Genomic DNA, 21,937 nt, shown 5'->3' with positions numbered 1-21,937 from the left:
TTCAAGTCTTTACTCTATCTGATGAGGAAGAACACTTTGAATGTTTTATACAAGGTTTTTGCAACTAGAAACTTCATTTTCTTAACATCCACGCTTTGAATGGAAATATTATACACTGTGATTTCATGACAATGGTAAATATATCAATTTGAGGTAAGGGACCCTTGTCTGGAAATGATGGGGTAAAGGTTATAAATGAAAACTGTTGTGACTCCCTATGACAGTAGATTGGTTCTACTGCAATCTCCTTCCTTTTCACATTTTGGAAGGAGGTAGTATAGACCAAAATGTTGTTGTTGTGGTCTTCAGTCATGAGACTGGTTTGATGCAGCTCTCCATGCTACTCTATCCTGTGCAAGCTTCTTCATCTCCCAATACGTACTACAGCCTACATCCTTCTGAATCTGTTTAGTGTATTCTCTTGGTCTCCCTCTACGATTTTTACTCTCCACACTGCCCTCCAATACTAAATTTGTGATCCCTTGATGCCTCAGAGCATGTCCTACCAACTGATCCCTTCTTCTTGTCAAGTTGTGCCACAATAAGAAAACAAATATTCAGGAAACGCGGGCTCTAAAGTCCTTAAGACCTCTGAGCACTTTTTTCAGTAGAAGAGATGTGTTTCAGTGTAGTAAAGATAAGCAAGTGCTCACTTTGGAGCCCATGTTTACTGAACATATTTTCTTGTTTTCATCTATGCTATACTTTCCAAAAATATGGAATGCAAGGAGCCTGCAGTAGAAGAGGTTCACAGTGAGAGGTATACGAACAATTTTCACTTGCACATTTCATCTCATTTGCTTTAGGACTAGTATCCAATACCTCAAATTGATGCATTTACCCTTCTCTGTTACTCTCAATGTTTGTAACATCATTACAAAATAATCCTGGGCATCAGTGTACCTTTCTCATTGAAGCTATCAACTGTCATATTTTTCCAGCTTAAAAAGTGAACTGCAGCCTTGTGAATAAAATCAGAATTTAGCTCTTCCTGGCAGCAAAAACAAATTTTTAGTTCTTAATACAGAATTGAAGATACATCATTTGGTGTCAAAGTTTGGTTTTCCATGCTTATTCCAACTTTCAACCTGTTATTAATATAACAGTATTTTTATCTTTGCACATGTATATTGAGTATTAGTAGGATGGAGACATTAAGTTCCATGGAGATAACTATCACTTTAACTTCCCTTTCATGTATGAGATTATTTTAATATTACAGTTACAACACTCCACTTCACAAACACTCATTGCAGTCTTATACATGCTACATGCAGCCTCTATGAGGCTGTATCAAAAAAGAAACCAAACTTATATTTTTAAACCTTTTTATTTACGTTTCAGGCACAGCCCTTCAAGCTCCACTTGCACTAATACACTTGCACCTCTAATATTTTATTTCATTTTGCAAAAGATTATTTAAATTCAGCTTTTGTGATGCTTGACAGAGCCTCCATTACTTTTTTCTTCATCTCAGCAGTATCAGCAAAACATACTCCTTTCACATCTCTTTCCATTCTATGAAACAAAAATGCCACACGGGGCAAGGCCAGATGAGTATGGGTCGGTGAGGAACAGGTGTCATACCATTTTTGGTAAAGAATGATTGTACAGATAGGACTGTATGAGCAGTGATATTGTCATGGTGGAAAAATCACTCACCCGACAACCACAAATCAGGCCCCTTCTGCCACACATTGATGCTTATCTTTTCAAAACTTCCAATTAGAAAGCCTGGTTAACTGTCTGAGTCTGTGGAACAAACTCTGAATAGACAATTCCTCTCACATCTAAAAAATGAATCAGCGCTGTCTTAATGTTTGATTCACCTGATGAGCTTTCTTGGGGTGAGGTGAACTTGAAGTCTTCCATTGGCTTTGCTGTTGCTTAGGTTCTGGGTTGTAAGCATAGCACCAAGTTTTGTGGCCAATGATAATTTTTGAAAAATAGTTTGGATCATTTTGGGATTCTTGTTTCAAAGCACAGTATGCTTCCATGAGACCTTGTTTTTGTTCAGCATTCAGCAGTCATGGCATGAATTTGGCAACCACCTTTTCATTCCCAAATAGTCTGTCACAGTTTGCTGTAGTGAGCTCCAAATCACTCCTGACAGATCTAAAATTTCTTCAGTGTCTTTTGTTGATCTTCACAGATGACTGCATGAATATTTTCAACGTTTTCATGTGTTTGGGCCATGGAAGGATGACTAGTATGAGGTTTGCCATCAATTCACATTCCACAATTTTTGGAATGGGAATACAATTCAGACAGTTGAATTTTCCCAACAGTCTCATCCTTGCACTTCAGTTTTAACATTTCAAGAGTTTCTGTTCCACTATTTCTGATCAAAAATCAGAATTTTACCATCTAATGCTGTTCATACAAATTAGCCATTGCAAAAACAACAATCACATGAAATATCTGTCACTATAATCCCTGTTAAACTAGTCATGACTTTCTTCAATAAAGACACTTAGCCAACTGATTCTGGAATGTTCATTTTATGTGCTCCTAGTGACAGAATGCACTACTAAAAAAACACTGCCCATCAAAAAATTAGTTTAGTTTCCTTGGGTATCCCCTTGTAGAGTTTACATGCTAGGCTGAAACCAATCTCAACATTGAGGTCTACACACCAAGTATGCCTCATCATTTCCACTAGGAGAAGCTTGAAATTGAGTGTTTGGTTTCCTACACAGCAAACAAATTACATTAATATTTGTTGCACTAACATTTGCTTACTACTGACTCAACCCAGTATTTAACTTATAAGTTAAATACTGGGTTGAGTCAGTAGTAAGCAAATGTTAGTGCAACAAATATTAATGTAATTTGTTTGCTTTTCATACATAAATATGAAATTGTTCTTCCTAAATGTGATGAGAGTATCCATCACTGTTATATAAAATTCTGTTATGATTGCTACAACATAAGGCTCACAATTACCAAATACCAGATATAACCAAAAGTCATCAGAAACCACAGTTGATTGGGTACCATCTCTTATTTTGAGTACACAGTCATATTGAATTTTTGAAATGTTGTCAGCTATGACTGTACTGTTTTATTTATTCACAACTGCAATTTTTGCTTTCCAGTCATTGTTAAGCGGGAATGAAGTGTGTCAGCTAATATCAAAACGGCCATTTATTTTGACATGTACCAAAACATTTCATTACCTCTTGAGAATGGCTTCGAAGGGAAAATTGCAGTTATTAAGAAATAAAGTAAAACAGTGAAATGCAACAAGATCATGTAATTAAAAAAATGAATGTTAGTGAGTGACCGACTGTACATCCTAGAGTGTGAAACTGCAAGCACAGTGCATCAATATTATAATATTGTCCATCAGAATGAATCAAAGGAGAAGACAGAGAGAGTTCAAACCCATGTCCAGTCATTCAGATTTAGGTTTTCCATGATTTCTCCAAAAAGCTTGAGGCAAATACCGGGATGGTGTCTCTGAAAGCGCATGGCCAACTTCCTTGCCTAATCCAACGGGACCAATGACCTCGCTGTTTGGTTCCCTCCCTAAATCAACAAACCAACCAACTGAAGGGATCCACAAGTCTTAAGTCTGAACGTCCAGTCAGGGATTTCACAGAAATAAATGTGTCCATGTTCACTATTAACATTGTTAATGTGAACTGGAAGCAGCAAGAAAGTACATATGCCAAATGTAACTTTCCAATCTTTGAGATTAATTGGAGTATCTGTGCTAGTACTTTGATAATAGATCCAGCTACATCCAGTGATCATACCCCAGGAAGAATGAAGACAAGTTACATTTTTAACATATCACAGATGAGTGGAAATATATGTGTGAACATTTAAAGCGTCAGAAAGAGGTCCAACCCACTGTTAGCAGTATGTGTACAACCTTTGAAAAGGGCAACAGTAGGTGTGCTGTTATAGAAGGGCTCAAAGAGAATTTCCTGTATTGTGAATTTTTAAACTTCCTGGCAGATTAACACTGTGTGCCCTACCGAGACTCAAACTCGGGACCTTTGCCTTTCGCGGGCATATGCTCTACCATCTGAGCTACTGAAGCACGACTCACGCCCGTCCCTCACAGCTTTACTTCTGCCAGTATCTCCACTGTGAGGACCGGGCATGAGTCGTGCTTCGGTAGCTCAGATGGTAGCACATATGCCCGCGAAAGGCAAAGGTCCCGAGTTCGAGTCTTGATCGGGCACACAGTTTTAATCTGCCAGGAAGTTTCATATCAGCACACACTCCACTGCAGAGTTAAAATCTCATTGTGAATTTTGTCTGGCACAAAGTGTAGTGCCACTGAACAGTTATAGGGTGCTTCCTGTGAGATCATGAGAGTCAAAACAGTGGGTAAGAAAACTCATTTTGCATATCTGTGCAAGATATTTACATGACAGATTAGTAAGATAATTTCTGGAATTCCTAAAATCAGATATTTGCCAGTAGAGAAATGCCTGTGTAAACCTTTCTGCCCTTAATTCTCTGCAGTCCAATGAAATAGCTTTTGTCTTTCCTGTGAATGCGTTTTTTCTTTTAGTTTTTTAAGGGCTAAACTTTATTTTTTGAATATTATGTTTTCAACTGTAGAGATAGATATTCTTCTTATTCTGTACATGACTTTAATGATATTGACTCTTCATTCACCATGTTCTGTAGATCCCATAAAGATGAAGAATCTTCAGAGATATGGAACGAGTCAAAGACAAGGAAATTAAATAAAATTATCTTTTTACTGGATTAACAATAAACTATCTCTATACTGGTTAATGCTATTCATTCTTATGTGATTTAAATTTAACTGAGTAACTCTTTATCTGGCAACTCTACAACAAACACTGCAACTTTTCAATACTTGGATCCAGGTATCCTGATAATTTTTAGAAAGAGTTGCTAATGAGGCATATTTCTGACTTTCTTTTGAATTCATCGGTATTCTGTGATTCTTGCTTTATGTAAGATGAGACTTGAATGTCACCTCACCCAAGTACAAAACTTCAATAGGAACTCTGTACAAAGAAACAAAGACTACATGAAAATTATTTTTGTATCTTGTTTTGTGACTGAGTAAATCATGTTTTAACTGAAAATGATTTTCTATCAGCAATAAAAACCATTCAGGAGTAAATGTAATGGATGCGAGAGTAAGAATTCCAAGATCCTTAAAGAGGCTCCTGGAAGATGTCCCCAGTACCTCATCTCCTACCTTCCAAACTTTACATAAGTTCTCCTGCGTACCTTATGGGACAAAAACTCCTGTAACAAACATATCCAGGAGAACATCTGTGGAGTTTGGAAGGTAGGAGAGGGGCTATTGACATAAATAATGGGTCATGGGTTATGCTTAGGTAGCTCAGTTGGTAGACGAATTGCCTGTGAAAGTTCCAGTATTTGAGTGTTTGAAATACATTTCAGTCATCAATATTACATTGTTGATACTCATACCTGAAGTTTCCATTGTCTGATTAATATTACATGAGTTTTTATATTGTTTTCAATATGGAAATATTCTTTTACTTATGAAACATGATCTTTACTTCCAGGTTTTAATTTTAATCCTTTTTAAAATTATTGTGGATTTGTTTTCTGATGCAGCCTTGACTATTGCAATTTACCTGACATAGTCATAATGCACAAAGTGAATGTTCAGAAAATTTGTTGGCTAGTTTCCTAAACATCTGGAAAATGCCACATAGGTGACTGCTTTCTGCAGCAGAAAAATATAGAAACTAATATTATTGTTCCAGTTGTGGAACACTTGTCATAGACCGGAACTGGTTGTGCCAACATGCAAGAAGACACTAGCAGATCTTAAACTGGATTATGTTGACCTCTATCTTGTTCATTGGCCATTTGCATATAAGGTGAGTCAACTATTGATGCAATACCTAACCAAATATTGTAATTAATAACATTGACAAAGATGCTGTGACTTACCAAACGAGAAAGCACTGGTAGATAGACACAATAGAAAACACACAAAGATACACACAAATTTCAAGCTTTCACAACCCAAGGTTGCTTCATCAGGAAAGAGGGAAGGAGAGGGAAAGATGAAAGGATGTGGGTTTTAAGGGGGAGGGTAAGTAGTCATTCCAATCCCGGGAGTAAGTCTTTACACTCCCGTGATTGGAATGACTCCTTAACCTCTCCCTTAAAACCCACATCCTTTCATCTTTCCCTCTCCTTCCCTCTTTCCTGATGGAGCAACCTTGGGTTGCAAAAGCTTGAAATTTGTGTGTGTGTTTGTGTGTTTTTTATTGTGTCTATCCACCAGCGCTTTCTCGTTTGGTAAGTCACAGCATCATTGTTTTTTATATATATATATTTTCCCCATGTGGAATGTTTCTTTCTATTTTTTATATATATATATATATAGACACACACACAGTCTGTAGTCAGTTGGAAGCAAATGTGTGCTATATGTCATGACAACTTCGTCAAAGTATGAAAAAAAAATTTCTTTTAGGTAAATGAGCAAATTTTTTTGACATGAATTCTTATATGTGAAAGTGACTAAAATTGGTAATTTCTACATTGTGATTAAAAAAATAGGGCTACCTCTGTTCATATTGTATCCATTGGCTCATTCATAATGTGGTGTAGATCCTGTCAAGGAGGAGAAACTTTAGGGATGTAGAACTTACGCATTAACACAGTGGGCAGTTATCATAAACTGTAGTAATAAGTAACTATTTTGAAACTGCTGGAAACTATTTGTGATTGACCAATACAAATTAAACACGGGAGTGATATTACTCTGAATAAAGTAGCTGTCTTCTTAGTCTTTAAATAGTTGCTGTTTACCTCACATTGTTAGCTTAACTTTCCTATTTCTCAATGACTTGGCATGTTTCTCACTGAATCCAGCCCAGAAACATTACATTCAACAGCAGAAAGTTCTATGAAAATAGTTTCAGAAGGCTTAACCAAAAACAAACCCATTGTAGAAGGCATGTGTCAACTTCCATTTAGTTCTACAATCTAGAAAAATGTCGTTAGTCGACAGTGCAGTTTCCCTAGATTAGACAAACTGGGAGATCAATCTGCACTAGGCTTAGAGAAAACCATATAATTTGGAGATTAAAGAAGCCAGATCCATCCTTTGCTGAACATTGCCCAATGAAAACCACAAATACATAATAGATGTAGAAGTCCTGCACATAGAGGGAGAAGGTGCAAAGCTCACTCAGTTAGAAATTTTAGAAATTAAGGAACAGTTGTGTGTATGCTCACATTTATTACTGAAAGAACACACATTCACCCCTTTCAGACAAATTCAATGCCTACATAGAACAAGAACCTTGGTGACCTCATACATGTAACAAAAAATTCCATTCCTGTGCATAGCTTTATTCCAAGCATATGTTTAAGTGTTGCATTGTCATTAGGTATACAAACAAAAGGTACAGAGCTTGGATAGCTTTTGGAATGCACTTCCTCATTCAAGCTTGTAGAAAAAACATGCACACAAACACACACAAACTCACTCACATGTACAGGTCTGTCTTCCTACATTGTGCTCAGTCAACGGCTAAAAAGTTTTTCAAGCTTTTGGGAAAAACATGAACACACTCACTCACATGCACATGCTTGTTTCCTTACATTGTGCTTAGTCAACTGCCAGCTCTTTCCTGGCTTACAGTGAGTGTACTGGGATGAGGTGTGGGTGTGGGGTGGGGTGGGGCGAGAGATGAAGAGAGGCGAGAGCCAGTGAGGGGTTGGGAGGAAGTGTCTAGTGGCTCATGGGGAACAATTTAGCTGGGAGTGCAGTTAGAGGCGGCAGGTGGCAAACAGATGGGAGAGAATGTGAGTTCATAGACTAGGACATGAGATAACAGCACACAACTAGCTGATGTGGGGACACAAATTGGATGGGCATACAGGAGCAGCGAATTATGTGCACATGCGTGCGCGCACATGCGCACACACGCACACACACACACACACACACACACACACACACACACACACACACCCATACACCCACCCACCCACACCCACCCACCCACCCACCCACCCACCCACCCACCCACCCACACACACACACACACACACACACACACACACACACACACTATTGTGTGGGGAATGTGAGCGAGTGAGTGTGTGTGTGTTTGTGTGCATGTTTTTCTGATAAAATTGAGAAAGGAAGTCCATTCCAAAAGATAGCCGAGCTCTGTACCTTTTGTTTGCATACCTGTCGATGACACAACACTTCTGCCTTTGGGTGAGTTGTCTCCTGAATAACAAGCTCATCTTTGTTAGACACTTGTCTCTGTGATCAGTTACGTAGTAGAACATTATCTGAAACCTAGATCATACAGTAATAATGAAGTTTGTGAAACAAGGTGAAAAAAGTGTTTAATTCAGTTAATACAATGTACAACATTTCACCAAGAAACCACAGTTGAATCAACTAAAATAACTGTATATACTTCTCATTGAATAAGAAACACAGTGATCCTATATTAAAAATTGAAGATAATGTATCAGAATGAGTAATATCAAATTCTTGGGGTTGAGTGTAAAATGCAAGTAGAAATGGACAGAATATGTGAGGGTTTTGGCAAACATTATCCATAGTATGTTATGCTCTGCAGATCCTTTCACCAGTGTGCAATATTTCATGCCTCAAAGTGAGCTATTTTTCATATATGCATTTAGTCCTCAGTTTTGGGATGACATATGGGGAACAAGCACTGGTAACATACAAACTGTCTTAAAGGGACAGAAAAGGCATGTATGAAGAATAACAAATGGTAGCAATAGGGCCTGTTTGTACTAATTTATTCAAGAGGCTAGAAATTCTGACTGTCTCAAGTGAATACACCCTCCTCACTACAATGTACACAAGAAGAAATCTTCATTTGTATACTAAAAACAATTAAATACATAATATGAAACTAGATCCAGCCACTACTTGTACCTGAACAGGAAAAACAAGTCAGAAACACTAGAATAGTATGCTATACGAAGACCTAAAACTGTACAAAAGGCTGCCACAGGAAATTAAAGGTGTAAATGAACTCAATATGCTTTAGAGAAAATGGCTAATTAGGAACCAAATTAAGTAGGGAAGTCACCCAGGACCAGGACTAACATGGGCATAACTGTATGACAGCACAGAAAAATGGAGATCAGCAGTTAAATGCCAGCATAACATTTCAGAAAACTTGAGATATCAGGGTTGCCACATGTTTTCCTAAGTGTAATTGTCTGATATTTCCATGATTTCCAGACAAGTTTTAGCATTTTTCCCTGACATATTTTGAGATCTCAACGGTAAGTTAAGTTCTAAGTTGACAATATATCTATCTTAGCACCTATGATACAAGAAACAATAGTGTAAACAAGGAAATATCTAAAAATAACTTGCAAGTATATGGCATTTCCTGATGTGAGCAATGACCTTAATACTAACATCAACATCTTTTGTAATGAACTGTTTTTAGATGGAGAAAGCAAGCCTGATGGGATTTGTGACAATATTATGAAAAGGGAAGTTGCTACTCACTATATAGCGGAGATGATGAGTCACAAATAGGCACAACAAAAAGACTGTCACAGATAAAGCTTTCGGCCAGTAAGGCCTGCATCAACAATGGACAACACACACACACACACACACACACAAACACACACACACACACACACACACACACACACACACACACACACAAACACACGCAAACACAATTCACACACACAACTGCAGTCTCAGGCAACACTCTGCAGTGTGGAAAGCTTTATTTGTGACAATCTTTTTGTTGTGCCTATCTGCGACTCAGCATCTCCACTATATGGTGAGCAGCAACTTTAATTGTCACAAAATGGTTACATTCCATTCTGAATTTTCCATTGTATGATGGGATATGCGTTTCATTAAGACCACTGATATTATTTTATTACAATAAACAAAACACATTTGCTGACAAAAATATTCATTTCCTTGGAATTGCAAGACAGATTTAAAATCCCTTCACTGATTTAAGAAATATCTACAGAAAAAAGTAGGCCTCTTGAAAGAAGTGTGTAAGACAGGGAAGAATTGTGTACACCAACACTGTAGATGACAGCCAATAAGATGTTGGTTCTACTATATTTGTTGTTTTTGGTTATTACCCACTGTGTTATATCTACTATTTTACAAGTGTTTTGTGGTTTTTATTTTTTGAAATATGTGATACATAGCATACAAACTGCCAGCAACTGACAAAATTTTCTTCTTCTTATTGTCCATACTTTCTAACATAGGAACTACTTTTAAACTGCCAAAATTTAATAGAACAAATAAAATGTCTATAAAACGCCACACTGTATAACGTACTTATGGTGAGACAGTCGCAATTCCTGAAATCCAATGCTGATGGTCTGTGGATTGCTGAGGAGCACTGTGTGGATAAACCATGCAAATCCAGTGCATTATGCCACACACAAACAGACCTGGCCTGTGGGCAGATTGGTGAGACTAGATCCAAGGGGTAGGGCCTGCACGTAGTGGGAGCTGAATGGCTTCAGATTGGCAGGCCTGACTCAATACATATACACTCAGAAATGGCCTCCGGTTTTGACCTGTTGGGGAAATCCACTAATGTGGCCAGCTATTCATGAGTCATAGACAGCATGTTGATGAAATGAGAGCATAGTGATCAGTCCATGCAACAGAAAACTTGATACTCTGAGAATCAATAATACTGAGGGTAGGTAGCAACTCACCATAAACATGATTGTTGAACCACAGACAAGCATGTAGAAAAGTCAATCACACTCTCACAACTAAATTTTCAGCCACAGCTTTTGTCAGAAAATGAAAGCACACACGTAATCACTCAGACACAACTCATGCAAGTATGACCACTGTCTCCAGCCACTGTGTCTACAGTCTCTGAGAATCAGATCCAAACAAATGACCTCTCATGCCTCCCTGCCTCTTGTCGGTAGCTGTTAGGCTAACTGCAAGAATTGGTGGAAGCACTGACTGCAAGCTAGGGGGAGTGGTATGAAGGGGAGAAGCAACAGGAATGAGGGAGTAGGGAAGTGGTGCATGTATTCAGCTGCAACCAGCCAGTGATGATGCATGACACCTTGATAAACAATCCATTTTATTTACTGAGACAAAATGAGATTTTTCCAGTGTTTTTCCCAAATTTCCCTGATTTCCCTGATATGTTTGAAATTCCCTGAATATTACCTGATTTCCAGAAAATGTGGTAACCCTGGATATTAAAGATTTAGAGAGCGTAATTAACAAATCAATGATAAGGAAAGGGACTCTCTGTTCCAGGAAATACATTTGTTTTCTTTCCTGTGATTAAACATGGAAAAAATTTCATCATTGTACCTATTGTCAGAACTGGGTTCAACAATGACTTATTTACATGACAGCCTGCTCTAACAAACCATTATACAAAAATCATAATAAAGGAAAAAGCCACACGGATTCCCCATGGCTGTAGTTTTCATCTGTGTGTATTTAATAACAAGCCACTTTTGTGATTAATCGAGTTGTTTCATAAATTTCATTAGTTCATAAGTTTTGAATCAATTTCCTACATAACAGATGATATATACTCATTGCATATTGTGGTACTGTTTCTTTCTTTCATCTTTTTGTTTTGTCTGTGTGTGGTGTATGGCGGACAGGCATATGTTAAAAAATGAGTTATTCAAACCAAAAATAATATGCCTTGCCATTTAACTTTCATATCCAAATGCTACTGATTTCACAGGAAGGGGATGAGTTTTATCCTGCAGAGAATGGCATTGCAATTACTACTGATATTGATTATTTGGATACGTGGAAACAAATGGAAGAGTGTGTCAACTTAGGTCTGGCGAAAAGCATTGGTGTATCCAACTTCAATAGCAAGCAACTCAGCAGATTACTTGAAGCAGCTACTATCAAGCCTGTTATAAATCAGGTAATAGTATTATAGCATTTCTTGCATCTTCTGCACAGTTCCATACAGAAAAAGATATATTGCTTGTTTACAGAACTTGTCCTCTTAGACAATAATTCTTCATGATGTTGAGCAGTCCATGACTACAAATAATACTTTTGCTAATATTGCAGGAATGGATAAAGCTGTGAAAAAATATAATAAATGATTATTTATGATATTTACACATTTTTTTTTACTTTAGGCCACTGTGAAGAATATGTTACTACTCAACACAATATAGAATTTTCTGAAAAGTAAATAAGATTTGGCTTCCAGGCTTATGCATTGAATTCATTCATGTGTTAATAGAATGCATACTCTGCTGCAGCCTGATACTGGTTTAAGGAACAAATGAAATAACATTTGCATGATAATACTTAGGTTGATGGTTTCTTAGCTTTCAAAATACATCAGCTTCAGCTTTGATACTACTGTTGCTGATACTACAGCAATGCAATAATTAAATCTATCCCCCAGAGCTAGATATAATGTATGTATGTGTAAAGGTTCTTTTGTTATTTATTACAGATAAGGAATACCAGTAATCAAATTTGCTGTCGTGGGAAAAGATGTTATAATAATGGCAGAAGTTTCCCAAATTCAACTATAAGTAATATCACTAATAGTAACCAAGAAGTTATCAGTTTGAATACAATGCATATTGGGACAGAACATGTCATCTTATTCTGTGAGAAGTTTTCAATTAATTATTATGATTTGTTTGAGAGTTATAAAACAAAGTTACAGAACATTTCTTGGAAACTGGCCAAACTGTAAATAAATTTAATACCTGACATAAACATAGCACATTTGGCCTGAATGTAATACGGATATTTGCCTTTAAATTCCACCTGTAACGTAATAATTTCTGTCATTTTGTAACCATGCTCTCCCCAGTAATTCATAGATACAAAAATGTAGGAAATTTGTTTTTAATTTTTGTTGCACAGATTGATAATCTAGTGCAACTAGAATGCATGGGTGAGACTGATAGATCAATGTATTTAAAAATTTCTCATCTGTTTGTCTATCAATCTTGAAATCTTGATTGTTGCCTAGAGGGTACATAAAGCTGATTTTTTTAGAAAAGAACACAATTAAGATGAAATGTATAAGTACATCCTTTCATGTATTGTCTCCATGTCACATTCACCATTAGTTGTATATTTTCATATTAACTAGGTTACCTTCAAAGTGACTATATATTTTTCCATCATACAGGATCTAACCATCACACCATGATATATCCAGATTGACTCAACATAAGCTGCTACAAGAGAGTAGTAACTCACATGCATTTTTTAGAAAAACCAAGAACAAATAACCTGCTTGTGAAGATAAAGAAATATAATAACTTATCTGCACAACATAGTACTGTATGAGAACTGAACTGTGTGACTAGCTCCATAGGACTATCCCATGTGGGTTTCTGGGACTTACTTAACCAAAGACATCAGACCAAAATGTAAACTGCAATCTGTATTTTGCACAGCTGAAATAGAAACCCATGTGTCTCTGTGGAATGTAAATTAGGAACCAAATTTCTGCCTTGCATGTGGTATCGTTATGTGAAGCTGTTAGCATTGCAGTTTTATCTCCGATGGTTGATGGTACCAGTTCAGTTCGCTCTGTGACTCGAGTGTGTTACGTCATGTATCCTCATACGTTTCAACTTGCTGTAAAATAAAGAGTGTTATGTACTCTGTATTACTGTATCTTCTATCATTTACTATCACTAAGTACTGGAGTTCCACACTGGTGACCCTGAACTTTGAGTGAACGCTAAACTAGTGCAAATTTCTCGACAATGTGGCCCTCACACATTGATTGTGTTATGCAGACAATGAAATTTCATCGCTCTCTTGCATCTCTCACTATTAAAAGACATGAACAGTGCTCCGTATGTTGCCCAAGTGATTAAAAGGGACAATGACACTTCTTCACATTGCAACCTCATTGCAAATTGCAGGTGCACAACAACGCAATGCAACTGACAATCTGCCTCTTGACTTTGTTACGAACTCTACCAGCGTAATATCTACCCCTGCAGTCTCTCAAAATTTTCATGACCTGGACTATTGAGCCATACTGACCACATAACAGCTGTTATTGCATGTACCAGACATGTGTCTGCCAGGTACGCATTCTGTCTCATCCCTGCCCCCGACATGCCATCCGCTCTCTAATCCATGCAGCTGCCTGCATTACCAGCCACAATACACTTGCAGTTCTACCTGTGATGTGTGGTCATATTCCAACCACAATATCAAACCATACAGTTGACTGCTTCGTGGCTCAATCTACCATCATTTGATAGATAACCAACACCTGTGGTTTGCATTCATTGAAAGCATATTCACCACCAACACCAGACAACATGAACTATGTCACTGTGTATGGACAAGTATGGGACCACCAACTCAACGCTGTAGTGAGGCCTCTGCTGTATTCCTGATGAGCAGCTACATCAGATACTTTACAACCAACATTTACAGGAGGGGACCTCCTCAAACTGTGGTAGTGTTCTTCACAGTAAATTAGACCTGTGCATCAAGCCTGATAAGGCACTGTGGATGATGTGGATCATCATACTCCCATCCCAGGTGCAGATGACTTTACTTGCCGCTAGTAACCAATCTCCTGATGCCTGCCTTTCCCTGGCTAACCACATTTTCACCATTTCTTGATATAGGTACAGCATCAACAAAGCTCCTAACAGTGGTATACATATGCATGCTCCACTGCCATGTGTGTGACCTCTTGCTGCCACCAACAGTCACCGAGCGCTCCCGGCCCCACCAACTCTGACATCACAGCAGCCATCACCTCCTGTGTTTACAAAACAAATTTAGCTCCAGATGTCACTCTTGATACATCAGCAGCCATGCACATGCAGTCTTGTCTCTGTTGGTACAATGGCCACTTTGGCACATCTCTGTCATCAACCTTGTAATTATCCAATCTGGCCTCATGGCCTGCAGGAGTCTCCCCAAGCTGTGGACAATGTGTATGCTGCCTTGACACACACAAAGTCACCACCTGCCCACCAGCTTCTTATGTCACTCTGAACAACAGTCTGCAGATCCTTGAACACATTAGAGTATTATATTTCCTGGTTGGCACCAGATTGCAGGTCAGCACAGCACCTCACATGGCTATGTCGGCAGCTTCGCACCTTCTCTCGATAGCTGCTAATGGTTCTACTATCGCTGTTAGGGATATCCAGATATAGACTATAGACACTGGCTTTGCTCACCCTTCACATGGTCATTCATCATCACTGATGTTATGGAAGTGGTCCTGGGGCCTTTCACCTTGTCCCCTTACAGCATGCAAACAAGCTCACCTACATGCCTCCTGACTGGACTGCTGACAGCACATGCATCCTGGATGCCTCACTACCCAAATGTGCCAATGCTACCTGATACCTCAAGTTGCCTGACGCAGTGGTACCCACCTCACTGTTTACCCAAGTCAGTACATTGTCTGCCACTTATTCCATCCCCACTCCTTTGCTGTCTGCTGTCGTCCACAGTGTGCTCACACTGCCACTACCCACCTCCCCCACCCCCTTGCCTGTACCAGAGGATGCCTGCTGTGCTGCATCCATGCCTGTGCAGCATCCACCCGCCTCTCTGCACCTGGCAGAACAGCCTCATCCACACTGAGTCCATGCCTGCGCAGTACGCCACTGCCCAGCTGCATCCAGCACTGCCTGCCATGCTGTGGCAGAACCTCCTCAGCTCATTGACTGTGCTGCACATGCACATGCACTGTCCTTGCTTGGGCAGTCCAGCTCCAGTCTGCAGCTACCATCCTGATGCCGCCCCCTTTTGGGCTGAGCCAGTACCTGCATGTGGTGCTGTCTGACACACCATGCCTGAACCTCTGCAGCTCACTGATCACATCATGCTTGCACAAGTTTTGCTTGGGCAACCTGGCTCCAGTCAACAGCTGAAGTCTGACATTATTTCTGCTGCTTGGGACTCCCACCTCCATGCAGTCCATGCTGACAAGCTCTCAATCAATGGCTCTACCCTGTATGATCTTTTTATCTTGTCAGCCATCAACAATGGATTGGTGCACCACATTAACAGTACACTCAGCCCAATGGTTAGTCAGCACCCCAGACATCTACACCCTGACCACCCCCAGATGGCGAAGGAAGTGGTGGATGAGTTGTTAGAAGCAGGCATTGTTTGTCTATCAGATAGCAACTGGCCCTCACCCATCTGCCTCCTCCCTAAGAAGAACGGCTCAGCCAGTCTTTGTGGGGCTATTGTGCCTTGAATGCTTGCACCATCATGGACAACTAACCAGTCTGTAATATCCAAGACTCCACACACTACCTTGCCAGTCCTAAAGTGTTCAGTCCTATACAAAGACTGCCATAACAACATCTTAAATTGTTTGAGTTCCTTTTTTTGTCTTACAGACTAAAAAATGCTGCACAAACCTGGAAATGCTTTATAGATAGCCTGATTTTTAAATTTTCTTTTTATTATGCATATCTGGACAATATTCTCATTTTTTCATCAAACATGGCCTCACACTCTTCCCACCTCGAACAAGTTCTCAGCTCCTCAAAACTAATGGTGTAGTGATCAACACTGATAAATGTCAACTCCATCAGATGCTTGTCATCTTCATGGTCCACATTGTTAATGCTTCTGGCATCCACCCAGTTCCAGAGTGCACAGGGCTGATTTATAACCTACCACGAACATCTGACTACCACGAACTGCACTGTTTCCTCGGGACAGTTAGTTTCTATCACCATCACTTTCTCCATGTCACCACCATGCATGTAACCTTAACACAGACCCTCAAGGCAAAGATACAAACAGTCACAGGAAGCTCACATGGATCAAGGACATGCAATGTGTCCCTCAAGTGATCATGGACAGTCTGGTTCGGGCAACCAATTTAGCTCACCCAATTCCAGAATCTCCCGTGTCCACCACTGTTGACACTAGAGATTTAGCAATAGGAGCCATTCTTCAACAAGAGGTCAATGGCTCCAATCAACCCTTGTGGTTCTTCTCCCATAAGCTGACCAAGGCACAGTGCACATGGTTGGCTTACAACCAAGAGCTGAGCCCCTTTATGAGGCAGTATTTCATAGAAGATATTGAAGAACACCCGTTGTCATTCAAAGTGACAACAGCCCCTAGCTGATGCCTTTCATTGCCCACCTAAGAATGAGTGCCTCTGCCATTACTATCACCTCAAATACATTGTGCAATTCACAATGGATGTCCACCATGTGAGGGGTGCAGGTGATGTACTCACTGACTACTAGTCGCACATCAGCATCATCTTGGCCATGATTGATTTTGACAAGCTCACACAGGCTCAGCAGGATGACCCTCAGCTTCAGAACTTCCTGAATGATGCCTCCTTCACCCTTATCATTGAGCCAAAGTTTATCCCCGGTTCAACTAGCCTTGTCCTCTGCAACACATCGCAGGGATCCACATGCCCACTTGCCCAACAAGAATTCTGCAGAATTATTTTAAACCTGTTTTACAACCTTGTCAATCCTGGTTTCAAACCTACTACTCACCTTATAACTCAGCAATATGTTTAGCCCCATATTAAGTGAGACTACTAGTTGTGGACAGGGCTTGTGTACTGCGTCAGTGATGTAAAACCAACCGGCACACTCACCCTCCACTAGGTACCTTACAGATACCAAAGGATTGCTTCCAACACATTCATGTGGATCTGGTTGGCTCCTTTGGAGCATCTGACAACTACTGCTACCTCCTCTCCATTGTTGACAGGGTAACACACTGGCGAGAGGCTATCCCATCCAAGACATAGTGCTGAAACAGTTTCCAAAGCTCTTGTGTATACCTGAATCATGTATTTTGGCTACCCTACCTCAATAACCAAGGGCAAGGTAGACAAACAGACTCCTTGCTGTTTGCTGAACTCTGTAAACTATGAGCCATTGGGAGGGGGTGGGGGGGGGGGGGGGGGGCTGGTCTGACGCACTCTCGTGGTTGCTGCTCAGTATCTGCACAGTGCATAAACAAGACGTCAGTGCCTCACTAGCTGTTATTTTATATGGTGAGTCACTATCTCCCCCCTGTAATTTTGTCTCTTCTGACCACCCACCTTGCTTTCTGCTTTGGTTAACAGCATCTGGCATCACATTGCCAACCTTCATGTCCCCCATCCTCCGCCCTCCCTTGATATCCCTTGATAACATTGTGCTGTGTGACAATGCTGTCCACACGGCACTCCAGCCCACATTCTCGGACCCATGTACAGTTCTCCAACATGACCTCAACACTTATTATAGTCTCCTTAATGACAAGCCAGTCACAGTCTCCATTAATTGACCAATATCTCATTGACAAGTCACCTTATACAGACTCTACCCTCATGGTGGCTCCCCCCCCCCTCCCCCCCCCCCCCCCCCACTACCCCTGACCCTCTTCCCCTTGCGACTCCATCCTTTCCAGGCTCTACTCAATGTCTCCTGCTTCTGGCTAGAGAAACTTAGCATCATGGTTACAGACAAGGAGCTGGTAGTTACAGGGATCCCCGCTGATAGCATGGACTCACCTGAGATCACAGTACATCATTTCCCGGAAGTTCTGACTTTTATATAAGAAACTATCAGCCTTGATAGTTTCTTATATATCAAGGCTGATAGTTTCTTATATATTAGATTATCACGATTGCTGACTGGGCTGCAATGTTGAAAGTACTAAAAGTTTTCACTGTACCTGATAATGTCAACCCTACAACTCTGCAGCTCATTTCACCAATAACAGCCGCCGGGCCATCACCACTCTCGCCCTCCTGCTCCGAATAGTGAGCTCCTCAAGGACCAACCCGACACACATACACACAGCAGCAGATATGTCTTCCCCACCTCCCCTTCCCAAGCTCACCCATGTGGTCCACAACATTCAAGCACCTGCCAATTTCTGTGACTCTCATATCTACACCCTGCACCAGCCTTTCCAACATTTTGGCCTCCCACTTGGTCATCACCTACACACCATGCTACTGGGGAGGGTGGGACACTGTGGGAATGTTAGCACCGCCAGAGGAAATGACTTGTAGTTTATCTGTGACACTTGGCAGTAGCAGATCAGTTTGCTCTGTAACTCGAGTGTGTTATGTCATGTGTCCCTGTATGTATCGAGTTTCTATTAAATAAAATGTGATGTGACGTCCACATCACAGTGTCGTCTACCATTCACTATCATTACATAACCGAGTTTCACACTTAGTTATTATTTGGGTGACTTACAAGGTGGCAAATTATGGTGCTTTTGAAAATCATATCTGTTCTGGTTTGTTTTTACTATAACAGATTGTCAGCGTTACTATTTTCCTGGGATTTCATGTTTTTCAAATTTTAATGTAAAAACATTATTCTTAGAAAGATAAAAAACAAGAACTGATAGAAACTGCAGTGGATTTAAAGTACTTTATTGTATTTAGTTCATCTCCAAAAACAATGTATGGCATATTTTCAAACTAATTCTGGTCAAGAAAGAATTGTCTCAAAAAGTCATTTTGTTTAAAAACCTCAAATCTTGGTTCATTAAAATTTGACATTGAAATATTGAGTACTTGAAATGTCTATAATCAAATAAAACATCAAATTCTACTTTCATTGTTACAGATTGAGTGCCATCCTTACCTGAACCAGAAGAAGTTGATAGAGTTTTGCAAGCAGAGGGATATAGTAGTAACAGCCTACAGCCCTCTTGCAAATCCATCTATTACAATGCCAGCAGGGGGGTTACCTCTCTTACAAAATCCAAAGCTGAAACTTCTTGCAGCCAAATACAAGAAGACAGTAGCCCAAGTTGTTCTTAGATATGTGGTAAGAAATAACATCTGCAGAAGGAATTAAATATAAGACTAAGAATTCACAAACATCATCTATATTTTGTTGCTGCCATTTACATTCAAAATCAAATAATTGAAATGCCAACATCATCTATTCAATATTCATTTTGTCTGTGGAAAGAGAGGTTCCCCTTATCTTATATGTGTTTGTTATTAGCATGTCAACAATTTGATTGTTTATTCTCAACAAGCTATCAGTCCTACATGCAAGTATCAACTTATTCCTCACATTTCATTGATCACCATTTCACTTAAATTTTGGACTGAAATACGTGGAAAAGTATTATTAACTGAAGTAAAAACACACAGATGAGATAATTCTCATGGCTACAAGCACAGTTTATGGTTATGCAAAAATAGGAAAATGATACAAATGTAAAAGAGACATTGTAACTGTATGTTAATCATTTACATACATAAATCATAAGAAACAAACATTCAAGAGGTAGGGTAGTCTTTCCATAACAGTGATTAAAGTGCATAAATATAGTGGTCCAATGATGACATATCACATCAACTGTTCTGTTTCTCAGGGCAGTGACAAGGATCTAGTGAGGCTAGTACATAAAGTAAAACCAAGGAGGAACTATGAAACTAGAGAGAAAAATCACTTATTTCCACATTTACTAAGATCTTTGAGCCAGTGGTGCCGGCCCAGTGTAGTACCTTCTTGACAAGAAACAATCTTCTAGCATAACACAACATTTAATTCAAAATATTGCAAAAACACAATTGTTATAGAATTCTTACACAAAGTCTATTTCTGTGTAGATGAAGGGTGGAATAGAATGGCCATATTTTAATACCTCACATAGGCATTTGACCTGGCCAATCCTGCACTGCTCTCAGACAAACTGAAAGCATCCAATATCGGACACACATTGCTTGAGTTTCTGTCCTACCTTTTCTTTTTTTTAAAAAAAAAATTATATATATAATGCAAGACTCAATACTGAGATTTTCTTTTAACCTTATGTATAATATTGTAACGCCTGTGTAATTACTTATACAAATTACATATCCCTGTTGTTTTATGCTGACTATGAGGAGGTAACACATGTTTCAGTACATGGTGCTAAGCTGTGACTAAAATATTTTAAAACCATTCAAAGCAAGAAAGTCATAGTTCAGGTCTATAAATAATGTATGTGGAATTTTGTATACAGATAAAAAACTAATTGATGTAAATCTTTGATGGGAAAATGTTATGTGTAGAAAAATAAGCAGTAAATTATTCTTGCTTAGGCAGCTGTCCAGAATCATGTCTAATACATCACTGAAACCAATATACTATGTAATAATTTTCCCATTTACAAATTGCTGGGTAGTACAGTAGATTTGGACAGAATACAGGTGTTACATAATAGAGTTGTTCTGTGCATGCCAAAGCCGGCCGAGGTGGCCGAGCAGCTCTAGGCTCTACAGTCTGTAACCGTGTGACCGCTACGGTTGCAAGTTCGAATCCTGCCTCGGGCATGGATGTGTGTGATGTCCTTAGGTTAGTTAGGTATAAGTAGTTCTAAGTTCTACGGGGCTGATGACCTCAGAAGTCAAGTCCCATAGTGCTCAGAGCCATTTGAACCATTTTTTTGCATGCCAAAGTGATATTCCACCATTCATCCAGTCTATGCATGACCTAGTCCATCATTATGCCACGCCTACTCTTAACCCCATACTACATGGGTCATATCATGGTGGAAGACCTAGGTCTGATAAACCCACCTAGCAGATTTTTCTCCTGTCCAGCCACAGGCAAATCTCAAACATGACATATTTTATTTATTTATTTATTGGTCTGTTTCATCATTTTTGTACATAGTTATAAAGTGATATTGGACAAATCAATTTTTGTGAAATGATCAGATGAGAAACGTGAATTTATGTGAAGATTATGAATTCTATATCCACTTAATCATGAATAAGTTTACATACATAAAACTGTGAGAAAATGTATACACACAGGTTAATGTCTTCATGCTCTTCCCAAGAACTTTTATCAGTTTTCTGATTAAAAAAAGCAACAGGATTTTTGCATCATTGTGTTGATTATAGCTTACAATTTTTTTTAAAAGGGAACAAATTTACATTAGATCATGACACTTTTCTTATGAATTAATAAC

The 21,937-nt window shown here is 39.3% G+C and overlaps 1 protein-coding gene across 1 annotated transcript in view; it reads left to right on the top strand.

The window, feature by feature from the left end:
• Positions 1-21,937, top strand: part of LOC126418913 (aldo-keto reductase family 1 member B1-like) — a 101,468-nt gene that overhangs the window by 60,476 nt on the left and 19,055 nt on the right. The window contains exons 3-5 of the mRNA XM_050085936.1: positions 5,739-5,855; positions 11,724-11,915; positions 19,588-19,791. Coding sequence (XP_049941893.1) covers positions 5,739-5,855; positions 11,724-11,915; positions 19,588-19,791 — 513 coding nt within the window. The remainder of the gene's footprint in view (positions 1-5,738; positions 5,856-11,723; positions 11,916-19,587; positions 19,792-21,937) is intronic.

This window comes from Schistocerca serialis, chromosome 9, assembly GCF_023864345.2.
Source record: "Schistocerca serialis cubense isolate TAMUIC-IGC-003099 chromosome 9, iqSchSeri2.2, whole genome shotgun sequence".
Classification (NCBI taxonomy): Eukaryota; Metazoa; Arthropoda; class Insecta; order Orthoptera; family Acrididae; genus Schistocerca; species Schistocerca serialis.
This window is presented reverse-complemented; position numbering and strand designations above follow the sequence as displayed.